The 15,898-nt window shown below is 42.2% G+C and overlaps 1 protein-coding gene across 2 annotated transcripts in view; it reads left to right on the top strand.

The window, feature by feature from the left end:
- Positions 1 to 15,898, top strand: part of PPP1R12C (protein phosphatase 1 regulatory subunit 12C) — a 150,537-nt gene that overhangs the window by 43,175 nt on the left and 91,464 nt on the right. For both annotated transcript variants that reach the window (XM_040325759.1, XM_040325758.1), the window contains exons 3-6: positions 3,234 to 3,352; positions 10,711 to 10,870; positions 10,957 to 11,101; positions 13,828 to 13,902. In XM_040325759.1, coding sequence (XP_040181693.1) covers positions 3,234 to 3,352; positions 10,711 to 10,870; positions 10,957 to 11,101; positions 13,828 to 13,902 — 499 coding nt within the window. The remainder of the gene's footprint in view (positions 1 to 3,233; positions 3,353 to 10,710; positions 10,871 to 10,956; positions 11,102 to 13,827; positions 13,903 to 15,898) is intronic.

The following is a 15,898-nucleotide window of genomic DNA, read 5'->3' as shown; positions in this document are numbered from 1 at the left end:
GGCTTCTTTCTTCTGCCGTGGGCTTCTTTCTCCAAACTGGGACACACGAGCTGCAAGCACTAGTGTGACCTATGTCAATAAAAACTATATAATCTATTTTCCATGCGTCTTTGATGCAGGAAAAGAACACACTGGACTGCATGTGGTGTGAACTGGCCCTAAGAGGTAGTCACAAAATTAAATGTGTAATTTATGTCCCTAGAACACCTGATGGCGCCTTCTGCATGTGGCCAGGCTGCACACGTGTTATCGCCATATTAAAGAGTAGCAGAATGTAATTTGGGGGGTAATTGGAAGTATGGACATACTGTGCGTGAGAAATAGAACTTGTGACAATTTTGTGGGGGGAGAGAATCTTAATTTTGCAAAAAAATGTTAACTCATAAAATTTCTCCATGCCTTTTACTAAATGCTTTGTAATGTCTACTTTAAAAAAAAGGGTAATTTGGGGGGTATCTGTACTGTCCTGGCTTGTTAATGTCTCAAGAAATGATATAGCCAGTACATCACGGCTTTTCAGAGATTGGCACCATAGTTTGTAGACCCTTTCGCAAAGACCAAATATTCACTTATTTGGGTTATTTTTACCAAAGATATATGTAGCAGTATAAATATTGTCCAAAATTTATGAAGAAAAATGACTAATTTGCAAAATTGTATAACCGGAAAAAAAATGCGTTTGTGTTTGAAAAAAACTTTTTTTTTTTTTCTCATTTATAGCCCAAAAAATTTAAAACACAGTGGTGGTCAAATGCCACTAAAAAACTCTATTTGTGTGAAATAAAGGACACACATTTCATATGGGTACAATGTTGCATGACTGAGTAGTTTTCATTTAAAGTGTGAGAGCACAAAGCTGAAAATTGGTCTGGTTAGGAGGTGGTTTAAGTGCCCAGAGGGCATGTGGTTAAAGGGTACGTTGGGAAACACTGCGCTAAAGGGATAGAATCCGCCCTATCTATCCTGTTCCAAAGATCTTTGGTTTGACACACTTTTACACAGTCTGGCTCGTGTTGATCGCCCACTTAGACTTCCTGTGTGTTCCTGGGATCTAAATCTGGTACTTATAGTTCTTCAAAGAAGACTTTCCTTTGAACTGATTGAGGAAAATCCATTGGTGGATCTCACCAGCAAAATTGCCAGTTTGGAGGCAGTTCTGTTAAGCGTGTCTCCAAGTTGGCGGCTCTGTCTTGTAAAGAATCTTTTTTTTCTTATCTTGCATAGAGATAAAGTGGTTCTGAAACCCAGACCCAAGGCAGTTTCTTCATTTCATCTCACCGAGGATATGATCCTCTCTTCCCTCTATCCTGCCCCAAAGCAAGGAGGGGTCCTCCTGCTTTCTCTTTCACCATAGCTAGGTGGCTCAGGGAGCTCATTTACAGAGCCCTGATCTGTTGGTGTCTGTGGCATTTCAGCATCAAGCATCTGTGTTGGCAGGTGTGCAAAGCCACCATCTGAAGGTAGTGGCATATAACCCAAGGTCTGCGATTACCTGTGTCCTGTACTCCAAGATATGGAATTTACAAGTAAGTCACAGATAAAAAAAAAAATTAACACCTTGATTGCCTCCTAGTGTTAACCTTTTCCCTGCCAGTATAATTTATACATTGATCAGTGCATTTTTATAGCACTGATCAATTTAGTAATGTCACTGGTCCCCCAAAGTGTAATTTGGTGTCAGATTTGTCCACTACAATGTCTCGGTCCCGCTAAAAATCGCAGATCGCTGCTTTTTGTGACTGAAGCAGAGTTTCCCCCAAATCCCTCGCGCCCCCCCCAGCAAAATATTTAATGTCGGCAGCTGCACATACTGTAGCTGCTAACTTTTAATATTGGGACACTTACCTGTCCTGGAATCCAGCAATGTCTGCACCCCAGACGTCAGATAAGCAGAGCTTTTTTTTTTTTGGGTGGAACGCCGCTTTTTAAAGTAAATTTTTACTGCTTGCCCTTCCTCCTCACACTTAGAACTTGGCACAGATGCAGTTCCATTTAAACAATCATACAGTTTGTAATGTACATAGATTTGCAAAACAATGGTCTAAATGAATATTCCTGCACTTTTTTAATCTCATGGTTACTGTGAAATTATGTGAATGCATCAATAAAGTGCATGTGATCTCCGCTTGCAGAGTTTGGATTCATTGACTGAGTTTACCAAAAAATTTAATATTCAAGAATATACAACATAACATAAAACTCAGTTTTCATGCTGAATAAACTCAATAATCTTAAATAGAAAAATGTTTTCATTGATTTTTATCCACCCTGGTTAACATTATGGTGTAACTTTTCCCTTTTGGATCTTTTTTTGCCTTTTTTTTTGTTTCACCTACTGCTGTACCATTTGTTATTTTACCATTACTTTCCCAGTGACCATGGTCACCAAGGCTGAGGTGTCGATTCTCCAATGGGTGCAAAGTCAATAACAAACCCGCCAAAGGGCCCAACTAGAGATCGACCGATGTATCGGACGATATTTGGACATTTTTGATCGGCATCGGCCGATTATTATCAAAATTAGGCTGATATTTAACACTGACCGCCGTTCCTCCTTCCTTCTCTGGCAAGCATCAATCGCCGTGCTGAGTGTGTGAAATTGACAGGTTGGAACAGAGAGGAGCTGTCAGAAATTGAGCTCTGTCGGGGGGGGGGGGGGGGGGGTTTGGGCGGGACCCAGCAGCTACAGGGATGGTATCTGAGCAGGCCGCTATGTGTATGTGGCCCGCCCCCTTAAGCAGCCCAATAATTGACTGGTGTAATATAGCTGTTGGGTCCCGCCTACCCTGGCCGGGTCCTACCTACCCCCACATCGAGCTCAATTCTGACATCTCTCTCCTCTGTTGCTTGTCAGTTTCACACAGTTACACTCGGATCAGTGTGAAACCTGCCAGTGCCACCAACCAGTGCCATCTGCCAGTTCCAAACCAGTGCCATCTGTAATGAGGACATAAAGTGTGTGCTAGAGTGACAGGAGAAAGCAGCAGAAGAAGTTTTTTTTTTTTTTTAAATCTGCTTAAAATATCAGCCACAAAAATCGGCATATCGGCCGCCCCAATTTCTAAATATCGGCATCGGCCAGAGAAAAACTAATATCGGTCGACCTCTAGTTCTAACCCTTTCCCCATAGTTTGGCTTTAGATTTAATTTTTATAGTGATAAGTGTAGTTTGCTGTAAAGCTGATATTTCTTCTTCAATGTTATTTATTGTTTGGTTTCCCACCTGTTCCCAGGTATCTGCTAAAATACTCTGCGAACATTGCTGCTGTGAACAGTGATGGTGATGTTCCCCTGGACATAGCTGAAGATGACTGCATGGAGACTCTGCTTCGTGCTGAAATTGAAAAGCGAGGTAAGATTCCTTTCTGTCTCTACTCTTCCCACATAAAGCAACAATGAATTCATAACAGGAAATCTACTTCATGCTGGAAAATTAGGTCTCTTGCAGACATGACCCTTTACTGTCCTGTAATAGCACTTGACTTGTTTTTATTTCAGACGAGTTTTGTAGGGAAAAGTAACTTGTGTATTTGAGCTTGGTTCACACGTAGCAGACATTGGGTTCACACGTCTAATAGACATCTGACAGCTTATTAACTTGCGCTACCTAGCGTTTTACAGATCATTTGCCCTTGTATACCTTGGGGATCTTACCCAGGCCCCAATGTGTGGAGGTTTGCCAACAATGATGGGAAAAACCTGGACCTTATTAGGCCTTGCATTATGCAGCTGGTATTACAGGGTTTTCCTGTAATTGGAATCCAGTTCCTGGCTTTAAACACTATCTGTAAGTAATGGCACTACACGGTAGGGCTGCAACTAACGATTATTTCTCTTATCGTCCATGGGCGGACACAGCTCCTTAAATCTTGACAAGTGGGTTATGTTCCCTGTTTACAGGAGAGGACTAGGCAGAAACATGTTAAATAGTTAAATACATGTTACATTAACAGAGTTGAACAGCACCGCCCAGGGGGCGGTCCCTCCAGACATAACCCTCCTCACTGCAGCATGCAGCCTCAGTATCGTTCTGCCTAGCAAAGGAGAAGGACGTATGGCTCCCTTTGGGCCCAGCGCCCTGAGGAAAAGTTTTTATTTTATTTTTGTCTTTTGACTTCTGTCAACTGTCGGCTGAGAGACAGGCTGGATATTATAGATCCTTGTAGTCTTCTCAGTCCGGCCAGCGAGCGTGAGCATACCTTTGCAAAGAGGATGGGTCTGCCACAACATGCCCCATGACTCCTGGGGTGGCCAGTGAGCTTTGCTCCGAGGTCCGCACATGACTGGGCTGTGGTGTTGCCTCACTCAGTGGACCGGGCCGACAGCTACCTCCATTGCGGTTGTACGCCTGTCTGGAATGCGTCAGCGAAGTCGTCACGTGGATGGGTAAGTACAGTCCCTCCCTCTTAGGTGGGGTGGTATGGCTGAGCATTCCTGGGGTTTGGATATCCTTCCTTCCCTGCTCCCTTTTTTCCCTCTGCTGTCTCATTGGTGGGGGGGAGGCACCTTGCTGAGGGACTGTGCGCTGGCCTATGTTTGTTTTTTTTTTTTTTTCAATGCTGGGGGTCTTTTTTCTGGAGGTTTTGTGGTGCTGTGCAGCCTTTTTAGGCTTTCATCGTTTAAATTGCGGTGTTTTTCCCGCCATTCGGGCGGCTCTGGCGCCATTTTTTGGGTGATTTTCAATTCCTATTGAAAGTCCCATTGGCGGTCATTTTGTTGTAGCCGCGCTGTAAAAGCTCCAAATGCTGCGCTCAGCGCCCATCTTGCCTGAGTCCTCGGCCCCTAGTGCTGGTTCCTGCGGCGCCGTTCGTCTCACACAGCACCACCGCAGATACCTCACAGCTACCTCATGGTTTTTCTCCTCACACAGCGTCAGTATCTGGATCCTTCCCCAACATGCTGGTGATGGCAGCAGGTGTTGGCACCTGGGACTCCCACAGAGGCTTTATTGCTGGTCCTGGACACTTTTGTGGCAGGGTGGGCGGACTGCGGATGGGTGGCAAGAGTGCCCCCTTCCCCCGTTATCCCCTGGAGAATGCTCCTATACTTCCCCTCTTGGCCCATCTCTTCCCCCATGAGTTTTGACTCTGGTGCTCTCGGTTCTTCAGGAACCTTCCTTTTGGAAACACCAGAGAGATTTTCTCTCGGCACTATCTCAGAAGGTGGCTCCTTTAGTGGCCTTTACCTCTGTTAGAGGGGTTTCTGAGTTGTCGGTCTTGTCTTGCAAACCGCCATGCTTGATTCTCCATAAGGATTAGGTGGTGGTGCACCCGCAACCTTCCCTTCTTCCAAAGGTGGTTTCGGCCTTTCGCCGGAATAAGGACATTGTTCTTCCATCCTTCCTTCTGTCCTTGGCCAGCGCATCCTACGGAGGTAGCCTTTTATGCTTTAGGCGTTGTAGGTGCTTCGCGGGTGTACCACCACCGTGCTTCGGTTCCGTTTCAGAGATCTGACTCTCTTTTGTGTAGGGGTCTGGTCCACAAAAGGGCCTGGCGGTCTCGTCGACCACCATTTCTCGGTGGATCAGGTAGGCTGTCATACGTGCCTATGCTCTTAAGGGGCGGGCTCCCTTTCCGTTCACGGCACTTTTGACCAGGGAAATTGGTGCTTCCTGTGTTTTTTCTGACATCATGTGTCGGTCTCACAGGTATGCGAGGCGGCGACTTTGTCGTCCATTCATGTTTTTTCCAGAATTTACATGGTTGCTGTGAGTGCATCTTCTGATGCTTCTTTCGGCCGCTAGTTTTTGCAGGCGGCTGTTTAAAGTTGCACCTCCTCCGTTGAAGAGCTCTGCTTGTTTTGGGGTGAAATTAAAATTGGTTTTACCAATGTATTTCCCACCCCTCGTTTTTGACACTGCTTGGGGACATCCCACTTGTCAAGATTTAAGGAGCTGTGTCCGTCCATGGACGATAAGAGAATAGGATTTTTTGTACTCACCGTAAAATCTTTTTCTCTGAGTCCATGGACGGACACAGCACCCACCCCTCCTTTTTAGGTTTGTACTGCTTGTTACGAACTGAGGCTCCATGCTGCAGTGAGGAGGGTTATGTCTGGAGGGACTGCCCCCTGGGCGGGGCTGTTTAACTCTGTTAATGTAACATGTATTTAACATGTTTCTGCCTAGTCCTCTCCTGTAAAAAGGGGAACATAATCCACTTGTCGAGATTTAAAGAGCTGTGTCCGTCCATGGACTCCGAGAAAAGGATTTTACGGTGAGTAAAAAAAATCCTATTTTTCATAATCGATTAGTTGCCCGATTATTGTTTCGATTAATCGGATAATAGCCTTAAAGGGTTACTAAAGGATTTTTTTTATTTAAAACAACAAACATGTTATACTTTCCTCCACTGTGCAGTTCGTCTGAGTACATCCTCTAGGGTCAAGGTAAAAAAAGGGTACAGGTTGCGGTTTGTTTAAATTGTATTTGAAAGGCATGTCTCATTTGTAGATATCTAAAAAAAATATATACATTAGGGAGGTCAATTTGCATTTTTAGGTTATCGAAGGTCTTTAGGTCCCCGGCTAAACATATCTGTTCTAAATATTTAATGCCCTTCACCGCCTAGAGTTGTGGGTCAGGTATAGAGGCGAATTCCCATAATAATGGATTCTTCATAAAGGGAGTATGTGGCGTGATATGATCAGGTGGGTAAGGTGTGGGCCATCAGCCAGGCTTTCACTACTGCGCTCATAGCTGTAGTCAAACTGAGGGCAGTAGATGCATCTCCGTAGATGAGGTTTTTAAGGGCCTACAGCTGCGTTTGTGTAATTTTGTGTGAGCCGGTTATGTGCGTGTGTAAGCATCGCTGCCAGGAAATATTTATGGAGATCCAGGCATGCCAAGCCACCCTGTAACCACGGCCGTTGTAAGGTTGTCAACTTGGACCTCGGTTGCTGTGAGCCCCAAATGAAAGACGTTAGACTGGAATTATTACTGGCACATGATGGAGCACATCGAATACCCGATAGCCATTTAATTTTAAATAGATTTATGTGCCCTATTAAAGACAGAGGAAGATTGGCCCATGCGCTTAATTTGGACTTCATACAGTCCAAAAGTGGTACTAAATTTAAAACGCAATAGTCTGAGGTATTTGAGGAAATCTCAATACCTAAATATTAGTGAATGTCCATAGAAGAGGTAGAGCAGGGTCAGCTTTATCTCTGGCCTCACTATCTATTGGTAGAATTTGATTTCCCCCATAGCCCAGAGTGAATAAAAAAAACATCAGACCTTATACATAGTGCTTCCTTAAGTTCCTGGATCATTCAGAAAACGTATGAGATCATCCGCATACATGATTATCTTTTACACAAAGGTTCCCACAAGGATACCAACCACAGTAGAGGCCTTCTTCATGGCCATTGCCACCGGCTCCATCACAATAGCAAACAGTGCCGGAGACAACGGGCAACCCTGCCTTGTACCCCTCCGGACTGGAAAGGGTTCTGAAAGTTCGCCCCCTAGCTTGACCTGGGCTGATGGGCAGGTGTAAAGCAACTGCACCCATTTCAGAAATTCCGGCCCAAACACCATAGTCTCGAGCACTGGAAGCATATAAGGCCAGGCCACAGAATCAAAGGCCTTTTCAAAGTCAAGCGCCGCCAAGATTCTAAAACTAGATGCGGTCGGGGGCAACTGTAAATGAGTGAAAACCTCAGATCTTAATATACGTGGACTTCCCGGGTAGAAAACCGGTTTGATGAAAATTATTCCTGACCTACTCGGCACAGATCAATCTAGTGGCCAAAATCTTAGTTCAAATCTTAAGATTCTAGTTTAACGAGGAAATGGGCCTGTAGGAGGCACATTGGGAGTGATCTTTTCCTAGTTTGGGAATAAAGACTATATGGGCCTGATGCATAGAGGGGGGTAGCATAATTTTTTCCAAAGCTTCAGAATACAAACTGTGCAGTTTTGGTGCTAGAGTAGAGGCATACATCCTGTACCTTTCCCCTGGCATACCATCTGGACCTGGTGTTTTTTTTTTACCGGGGAAGGAGTGAATAGCTGTTTCTATTTCATCCACTGTAATGGGATTGTCAAGAAGCTTTACCTTGTCTGGTTAAAGAGTGGGGAGGTCTAGGGTACTGTAACTCCCGTGTGGCGGCTGCCGATGGACCCGGAACCGACGAATATAACTGGCCAAAGTTTGTGAATTTGCATAGGATGATAGCAGGGTCAGATGTCACTGTATCATCTGCACAACGTATGTTTGAGACTACCCTTTGAACCCTATTTTCTGCCACCAGATTAGCCAGCATCTTCTCATTCTTGTCTCCCAACTCAAACACTTTTCCAGCCACAACGCGCAGATCCCAATGAGTTGCTGAAGCCATCTGTAAAGACAAGTTATGTCTTGTCCGCACAAGTAGCTCGAAGTTGTCCGCAGTCGATGAGCCAGAAAAAGTTAGCAGGGTTCTAGGCTAGTTGATGTATTTGTGGTCACCAGAACCCATGAATCTTACCTTGCACTATATCCAAAACCAAGTAAAAAAAAAAAGTGTTACACTTTAAAGGTAAACTTTTCCTTTGACTTATGCACTTTTTGTTGGGTTCTCATTTTTTCCTTTCAGGTGCTTTCCGAGAACAAGTTTTCAGAGCATAAGATTGTTTCAGAAGCATGTGTACTACTTACCGCAAGGCAGCTTGAAGCTTTGCTGGTGAAATCAAATGCTCTAAAAACAAGAATGTTTAATATATACTGTTCCAGTTAATACTTGATGGCTTGCATGGTGTCGGGGGACCTAGGCTTCAGGGTTTTTTCTCTAAATTTAGACCGTGCTAATGATGAAAGGAATTCAATTAAATTTTTTTATTTTATAAAAATATATATATAAATATATTATATTGAAATGAGTAAAAACGATCAAACAGCTGAGCTTTTGAGTCAATGGGACACCCATGGTACCACTTCTTTCAGACGGACAGACCTTCATATCCCGACCAGGGACCGTGTAGGAGAGGCCACATACATTGTGAGCCCCCCCCTCACTACCGGATATCAACAAATTAGTTCATAGATTCAGGTCAGCATACTGAGCAGAGGACTGACGACTTACCCCAGCTGAAATATTCAATTATGATGTCTTGGGCTCCCCAATAACGCTTACTGAATTACCAATGATCCTGGTTGTATAAGAGGTGGAATCTTCGTCTCTCAAAAATTCCTGACTTGGTGGTTCATCAGCTGTTCTGTAGTGGTGGACTAAAACTATTACAATTACTAAATGGAGTGTCCCTGAAACCTGACCTTGAGGATCACCCGCACCTACCCAACAAATGTCCTGAAGAAGTAATGTGCAAAATGCGTTGACACGCACGAGTGCATGGAGAAGCCTATGGACCTTATTCATATAAATTTGTACAGTATGTGGCCACATGGACTTGATTTACTTTTTATTAGTGCTGTCAGTTAAACGCGTTATTAACGGCGTTAACACAAACCCATTTTAATGCCGTCAATTTTTTTATCGCGCGATTAAGGAGGTTCACCCTTTAAAACATGTTTTTTTTGTCAGCACGTACCTCTTAATCCCGATTTTCACCTGACGGCGATCCCGCGGGAGTGGGCGTTCCCAAGCACTGCCTGTGATTGACAGGCTTCCGAACGGCGCATACTGCGCGTCACAGGTTGCCGGAAAAACCCGAACGTCGGTGCGGCTCTATACGGCGCATGCGCACCGACGTTCGGTTTCTGTCGGCAACCTGTGACGCGCAGTATGCGCCGTTCGGAAGCCTGTCAATCACAGGCAGTGCTTGGGAACGCCCACTCCCGTGGGATCGCCGTCAGGTGAAAATCGGGATTAAGAGGTACGTGCTGACAAAAAAAAAAAAACAGTGTATCTTTATACTAAATTCTCAATTTTCAAGGCTAATAAGAAAGTTATTTTCAAAAATTGCATGAGGGGTTATGCACTGCCATGGGTAACATTTGACAAATAAAAACACTAAAACACTATATATATATATATATATATATATATATATATATATATATATATATATATATATATATATATATATATATATATATATATATATATATATATATATATATATATATATATATATATATATATATATATATATATATATATATATATATATATATATATATATATATATATATATATATATATATATATATACACACACACACACACACACTGTACACTGTATGTGTATATATATATAATACTGTACACTGATTAATCGTGAGTTAACTATGACAATAATGCGATTAATCGCGATTAGAAATTTTAATCGCTTGACAGCACTACTTTTTATATCTCCATGCTTATTGTATCGGATACTTGTTGTTCCTGTCAGTCAGTAAGGTGCTTTGTATGTTTGTGTGTGTGTGTGTGTGTGTGTGTATATACATCATTTTATTTGCCTTGAATATAATTTCTCGGGACAAATAGAAGCTGCAAGTGATGTTTGTGGCTAATGTTTTGGGTGTTCACAATGTGACAGTGCATGCCTTTTGGCTCTGAATGTAATGGTTTCTGCTAGCTCAGCGATGAGCAGATCTAGAGGTGAAAGACTACTACATGCAAATGGGGGGAAAACACATGTTTATGCATTAGTTAAAAGATCTTTCTTGGTTTAAAAGTTTTAAGTTTCTTCTTCCAGTGTAATTTTCAATGCAGCCAGCTTCTGTTAATGTTTTGGGTATGTACTGAGAGATCTTTCTATTGCAGGCATAGACATCGTGGCAGCCAAGAGGGAAGAGGAGGAAGTCATGCTGCAGGATGCCCGTCAGTGGTTAAATGCAGGCAAGATAGAAGACATCCGTCACCCAAAGACTGGAGCTAGTGCTCTTCATGTGGCAGCAGCTAAAGGCTATATAGAAGTTATGAGGTATTCTTATTGATTGTGAACATTTATTGTGCTTGATTTGTCCTGAGTTTGCCTATTAATTCAATTTGTCCACACTTTTTGACCAGACTTCTGCTTCAGGCCAATTTTGATCCCAATGTAAAAGATAAAGATGGCTGGACTCCTCTCCATGCTGCTGCTCACTGGGGAGTGGAAGAGGCTTGTCGACTCCTTGTAGAACACTTCTGTGACATGAATGCGCTCAATAACGTGGTAAGGCAGTGGAGAAATACATTTTTAGTTTTCAGCTTCTGAACTCCCATCAGGTGTCCTACTACTGAAATATGTTTTTAGATATTTTTTAAATGAGTAGGGACAAATCTTTGGAGATTACAGTAACCTATATTTTGATCTGTAGCCCCTTTAACCACTTAGGGACCGCCTCCTGCAGATATACGTCGGCAGAATGCTACGGCTGGGCACAAGCACGTACCTGTACGTCCTCAAGTGCCCAGTCATGGGTCGCGGGCGTGCGCCCGCGACACGCTCCGTGACCCACGGACCCGATCGCCACCGGAGTCCCGCAATCGGTCCCCAGAGCTGAAGAACGAGGAGAGCTGTGTAAACACAGCTTCCCCGTTCTTCACAGTGGCAGCTTCATTGATCGTGTGTTCCCTAATATAGGGAAACACGATCAATGATGTCACAAATTGTGAATAATGCTTCATTTCCATGGACGTTTTTGCAGCCACTTTTCTGAGGGTTTTTGCAGCTTAAAAACAGATCTCCATGTTAGTCTATGGCCTCATGCTCACCATGACGTTTTTGAGCTGTAGATGGCTGAGCCGTTTTTAAGCTGCAAAAAAAAAACAGGACCAGTGCGTTCTGAAGCTCCAGCTTTAGAGCTGTAAAAACGCCAGACGTTAACGCTCAAAAAAAAATTTTTTTAAGGCGCCCCGTCGAGCTCGCGCGCAGAAGCGAATGCAATATGCGAGTAGCGCCCGCATATGAAAACGGTGTTCAAACCACACAAGTGAGGTATCGCCGCGATCGTTGGAGCGAGAGCAATAATTCTAGCCCTAGACCTACTCTGTAGCTCAAAAAATGCAACGTATAGGATTTTTTAAACGTCGCCTATCGAGATTTTTAAGGGTAAAAGCCATGAGCGGGCGCAATTTTTAAGCGTGACATGTTGGGTATCATTTTACTCGGCATAACATTATCTTTCACAATATATAAAAAAATTGGGCCAAATTTATTTTATTTTTTAATTCAAAAAAGTAAAATTTTTCCAAAAAAAGTGCGCTTGTAAGACCGCTGTGCAAATACAGTGTGACAAAGTATTGCAATGACCGCCATTTTATTCTCTAGGGTGATATATATATATATATATATATATATATATATATATATATATATATATATATATATATATTATATATATAATGTTTGGGGGTTTTTAAGTAATTTTCTATAAAAAAAAACTGTTTTAGTCTTGTAAACGCCGAATCTGAAAAACACCTTCTGTCCTTAAGTGGTTAAGCTGTAAAAAAAAGGCTAAACAAAGTGGCTGTAAAAACGTCCATGGAAAGTAAATGTCTCGTTTCTATCTGGAGCAAAATTTTAAGCTAGGCTAAGTTTATATTTTTATAGTGACCTTAGTTTTTTAGGATTTTTTTTTTGTAAGTTTTTTTTTTTTTTTTTTTTTATGGAAGCAATAAATGCTGTGAGGAACCAGGATTCAGTTAACCTTGTCACCCAGGAAAGAAAAGCTCCACATCAACATCTTGTTGCTCAGAGCAATAAAATTGGCTCTGGACCACTTGACCCCCCACTCCAAAGACACCCAATCAGGGTGCAGTCAGACATTGCCACAGCAGTGACCCATTTCATTTATTGGGGGAACCAGAAATATGGAAAACGGTGCTATTTTGTTTGGTCCAATATACTTCACTGGAGAAGCTGTGGAAAAGCATGTAACACATTTTTGCGGCAATTTGTGTTTTTTAATCTGCCCAACAAATTGGGGGGGGGGGGGGGGAGTAAAAATGCAAATCGCAAAAAAATCTCTCAAATATAATTCATAGTGCATTCTGAAGTATGAAGTAAAGGAGATGGATATGTATGGCTTTAGGGAAATGTGGGTATGTTTTCAGTCTGTTAAATTATGTGTAGTAAAAGGATTCTTTTATCTTCTGAACATCAGGCTGGTAGTAAATAACATGGAATCGCTGTTTGAATACATACTGTGATGTACGCATTAAAATAAAGTATATTCTGCAGTCATTAAATACGCAAGAATATTTGTTTAATCTTTCAGAAATGCATTTACCGCATAAAGTGGAGCTTCACCCATAAGGGAAAGCTCTGCTTGTTTGGGGGGGGGTTACCTGCCCCCATGTCCTGGCAGCGTTAGGTCCCTTCTCCTTGGATTCCCCTAATCTCTCTCCAGCTCTTCCCTCCTGACACTTTATGGTTGCTATTTGAGAATTGATGCATTGAACTTGTTACTCTACCCATGCACTAACATTGCTATACATGCTAACATTTTATACTATCTAAAATTTTAATTTATTGAAGGTGAGCTAGGAAGGCCTAAAAAGCTTCTTTTGAGACAACAAAGTGTGCATTTCACAATGCAAAATTTCTGGCAAGATGAAACGGCTATAACAAATGTTTCCAATGGTACTGTATATTTTACAGAAAGGAGAGAAAATGACAGAAGTATGTGTAAACCCCAGCAACAAACTTTTTTAAATTGGGTTGTTTTTACCTGCAGCATTGATGGGTTTGTGCTATGTTTAATTGCGATCGGTTAAAAAAAATAACGTTGTTCTGTAGCGTGTTCTGGTCTGGTATTTGCTTGTTAAGCAAGTCAGGTGATGGAGCAGAATGGCCATCAGTCACCTTCTGGCTTGATCTCTGTAAATGATATTGTATTTGTATGTTATGTATTTTCAGCAAAACGTGCATTACTAATACAGATATTGTACTTTCAGGGTCAGAGGCCTTGTGATGTGGCTGATGAAGAGGTTGTTGGTCTTTTAGAGGAGCTACAGAAGAAGCAGGAAGATGTAAGTTATACCGGGATATTCCCTTTCTTCTCTCCCCATACTCACTTATTCATATTATTTCATCTTTATAACTCCTAAGCAGTGTTTGCTTGTGGACTGACCACAAACTTTTAACATGGTTTCAGAAGAAACAACTCTTCATATGCAAAAAGTAATGCACTATTTGCATTTTTACATTAAAAAAAAGCATTTAAATGCATTTTACATCAGTGTGGTTTAACTCACTTTTTTTTTTATTCTTTTGCAAGCCTTTAAAGTGTTTTTTAAAGGCAAGCATTGTTCTCTGAAATGGTTTAGCACGCAACAAGCCCCATCCTCTTTTTGGATCCCCCACCAGCAGTCATGCACCCCCCTCCTGAGGGTCCCCATAGCAAGCCTCTTAATATGGGGTAAATCGAGCTGGCTCGCTCCCGAGCCACACTTTTTGTGTCTGCGGCTGCTGTGTGAGCCAATGAAAAGAGACCTGGGAGAGCTGCTGCCCTCATGCATATTGCTGGGTCAAGATGAGGCCTGGCTAAGTATAGGGGGTGGGGGGGGGGGGGAGAGAGCAGTTCCCAGAAGCCTGTAATCTAACCTGTGTGCACAAGGCTTTGCTAAAAAATGTTCTACAGGCATCTGGTCTACTGTATGTAGCCAGCTGCAGAACCTTTTCAAGATCCAGGGTCCTGCTGCACCTCTGTTCTTGAACCCTCTTGGGTAAGTATGCCCACCGTAGAGGTGAATATGGTGTCATTAGCAGTGGATGCCCTCCAGGGGATCTTCCCATGTGATCAGACCACCATCTGGAGTGCAAGTAGAGCTTGACCCTACCCTGTTGTTGCTGGCACCCCCCGAATTCCTCGCCCCCTTTCGTGGCTGTAATTAAGTGCATCAAAATAAAGAAAAAAAAAATTGCAAGGAAGCCAGTTTCCCTAAAATATGGTTCTTCTGGACGTAGTTTACCTGTTCTCCTGCGATTTTCTGGGCTCTCAAGCTTGAACACACAAGCTGTATCCTGGGATGTGGATCTGAATAATTATTGAGCTTACTTTAAAACAAACAATGAGGGAGCTGCTACACAAGAATGTAACAAATATTCAAGAAATGGTGAGTATGTAGCGCTAAAATATTAAAAGTGAAGTGTATATAAATCACTAGACGGTGTACATGAAACAAAAAGTGGGAAAAAAAATAAAATAATAAGTTCACAGGTGAAACAAATAAAGTGGAAATGTCCATCATAAATGGATGAAGAATCTCAGTTGAGTCGTAAATCCTTATGAACCATCCCATGGAAATTTCCTTCAAACTAACGGTATGACTTAAACACGCTTACCGGAATCGAGCATGGATATTCCCAATCGACAAGCAGACCAAACTGTCAAAGGAATACCGAAGAGTTTGGGGTACGCCTCACTGGTATCCAGATGGTGTTAAACACGAATAAAGCCAATGGACCCGGTAATTCTCCGCTGGAAATCAATCATGAATCACAATCTTGTAGATGTATCAAACAACCAGGGGATCCACGAGAAATCCAAAGCTACTAAATGGGTTCTGGTGAATGGTACCCCATGAGGGGTGGTAAGGATCAAATGGAGAAACCCATAAAAAAATTTCATCCACAGAACATGGAAAGAAAAGAAAAAATAGGGGCTCCGATGGTGCAGGTCAAAAAAGTAGGTTTTAATTAATAAAAATCAACATGCATGAATAAGTGATCACAGTTCATCTGTATCCTAGGATGGCAAAAGCAATTTAAACTTGAGTGTACTTTTTAGGTGTCCCTGTCCCCCCCCCCCTCTTTTGTCTTCCTTTCCTCCTTCTTTTTTTTATTTTTATTTTTTTTTAATAAAATTTTCTTAATTTCTCCTTTTTTTTTTTTTTTTCTTTTGCTTCTTAATGCATGCCTCAGGTCGGTAAACCTGTGCTATAATCTGACTTGTTAAAGGATTGTTATTGGACTTCCAAATGTGCATAATGCTTTATGGTTAACTTGTGTTTATTCTAGTCTAAG

Source organism: Rana temporaria, chromosome 10 (genome assembly GCF_905171775.1).
Source record: "Rana temporaria chromosome 10, aRanTem1.1, whole genome shotgun sequence".
NCBI classification, from domain to species: Eukaryota; Metazoa; Chordata; class Amphibia; order Anura; family Ranidae; genus Rana; species Rana temporaria.
The sequence above is the reverse complement of the archived record's forward strand: the minus strand, read 5'-3'. Positions and strand labels throughout refer to the sequence as shown.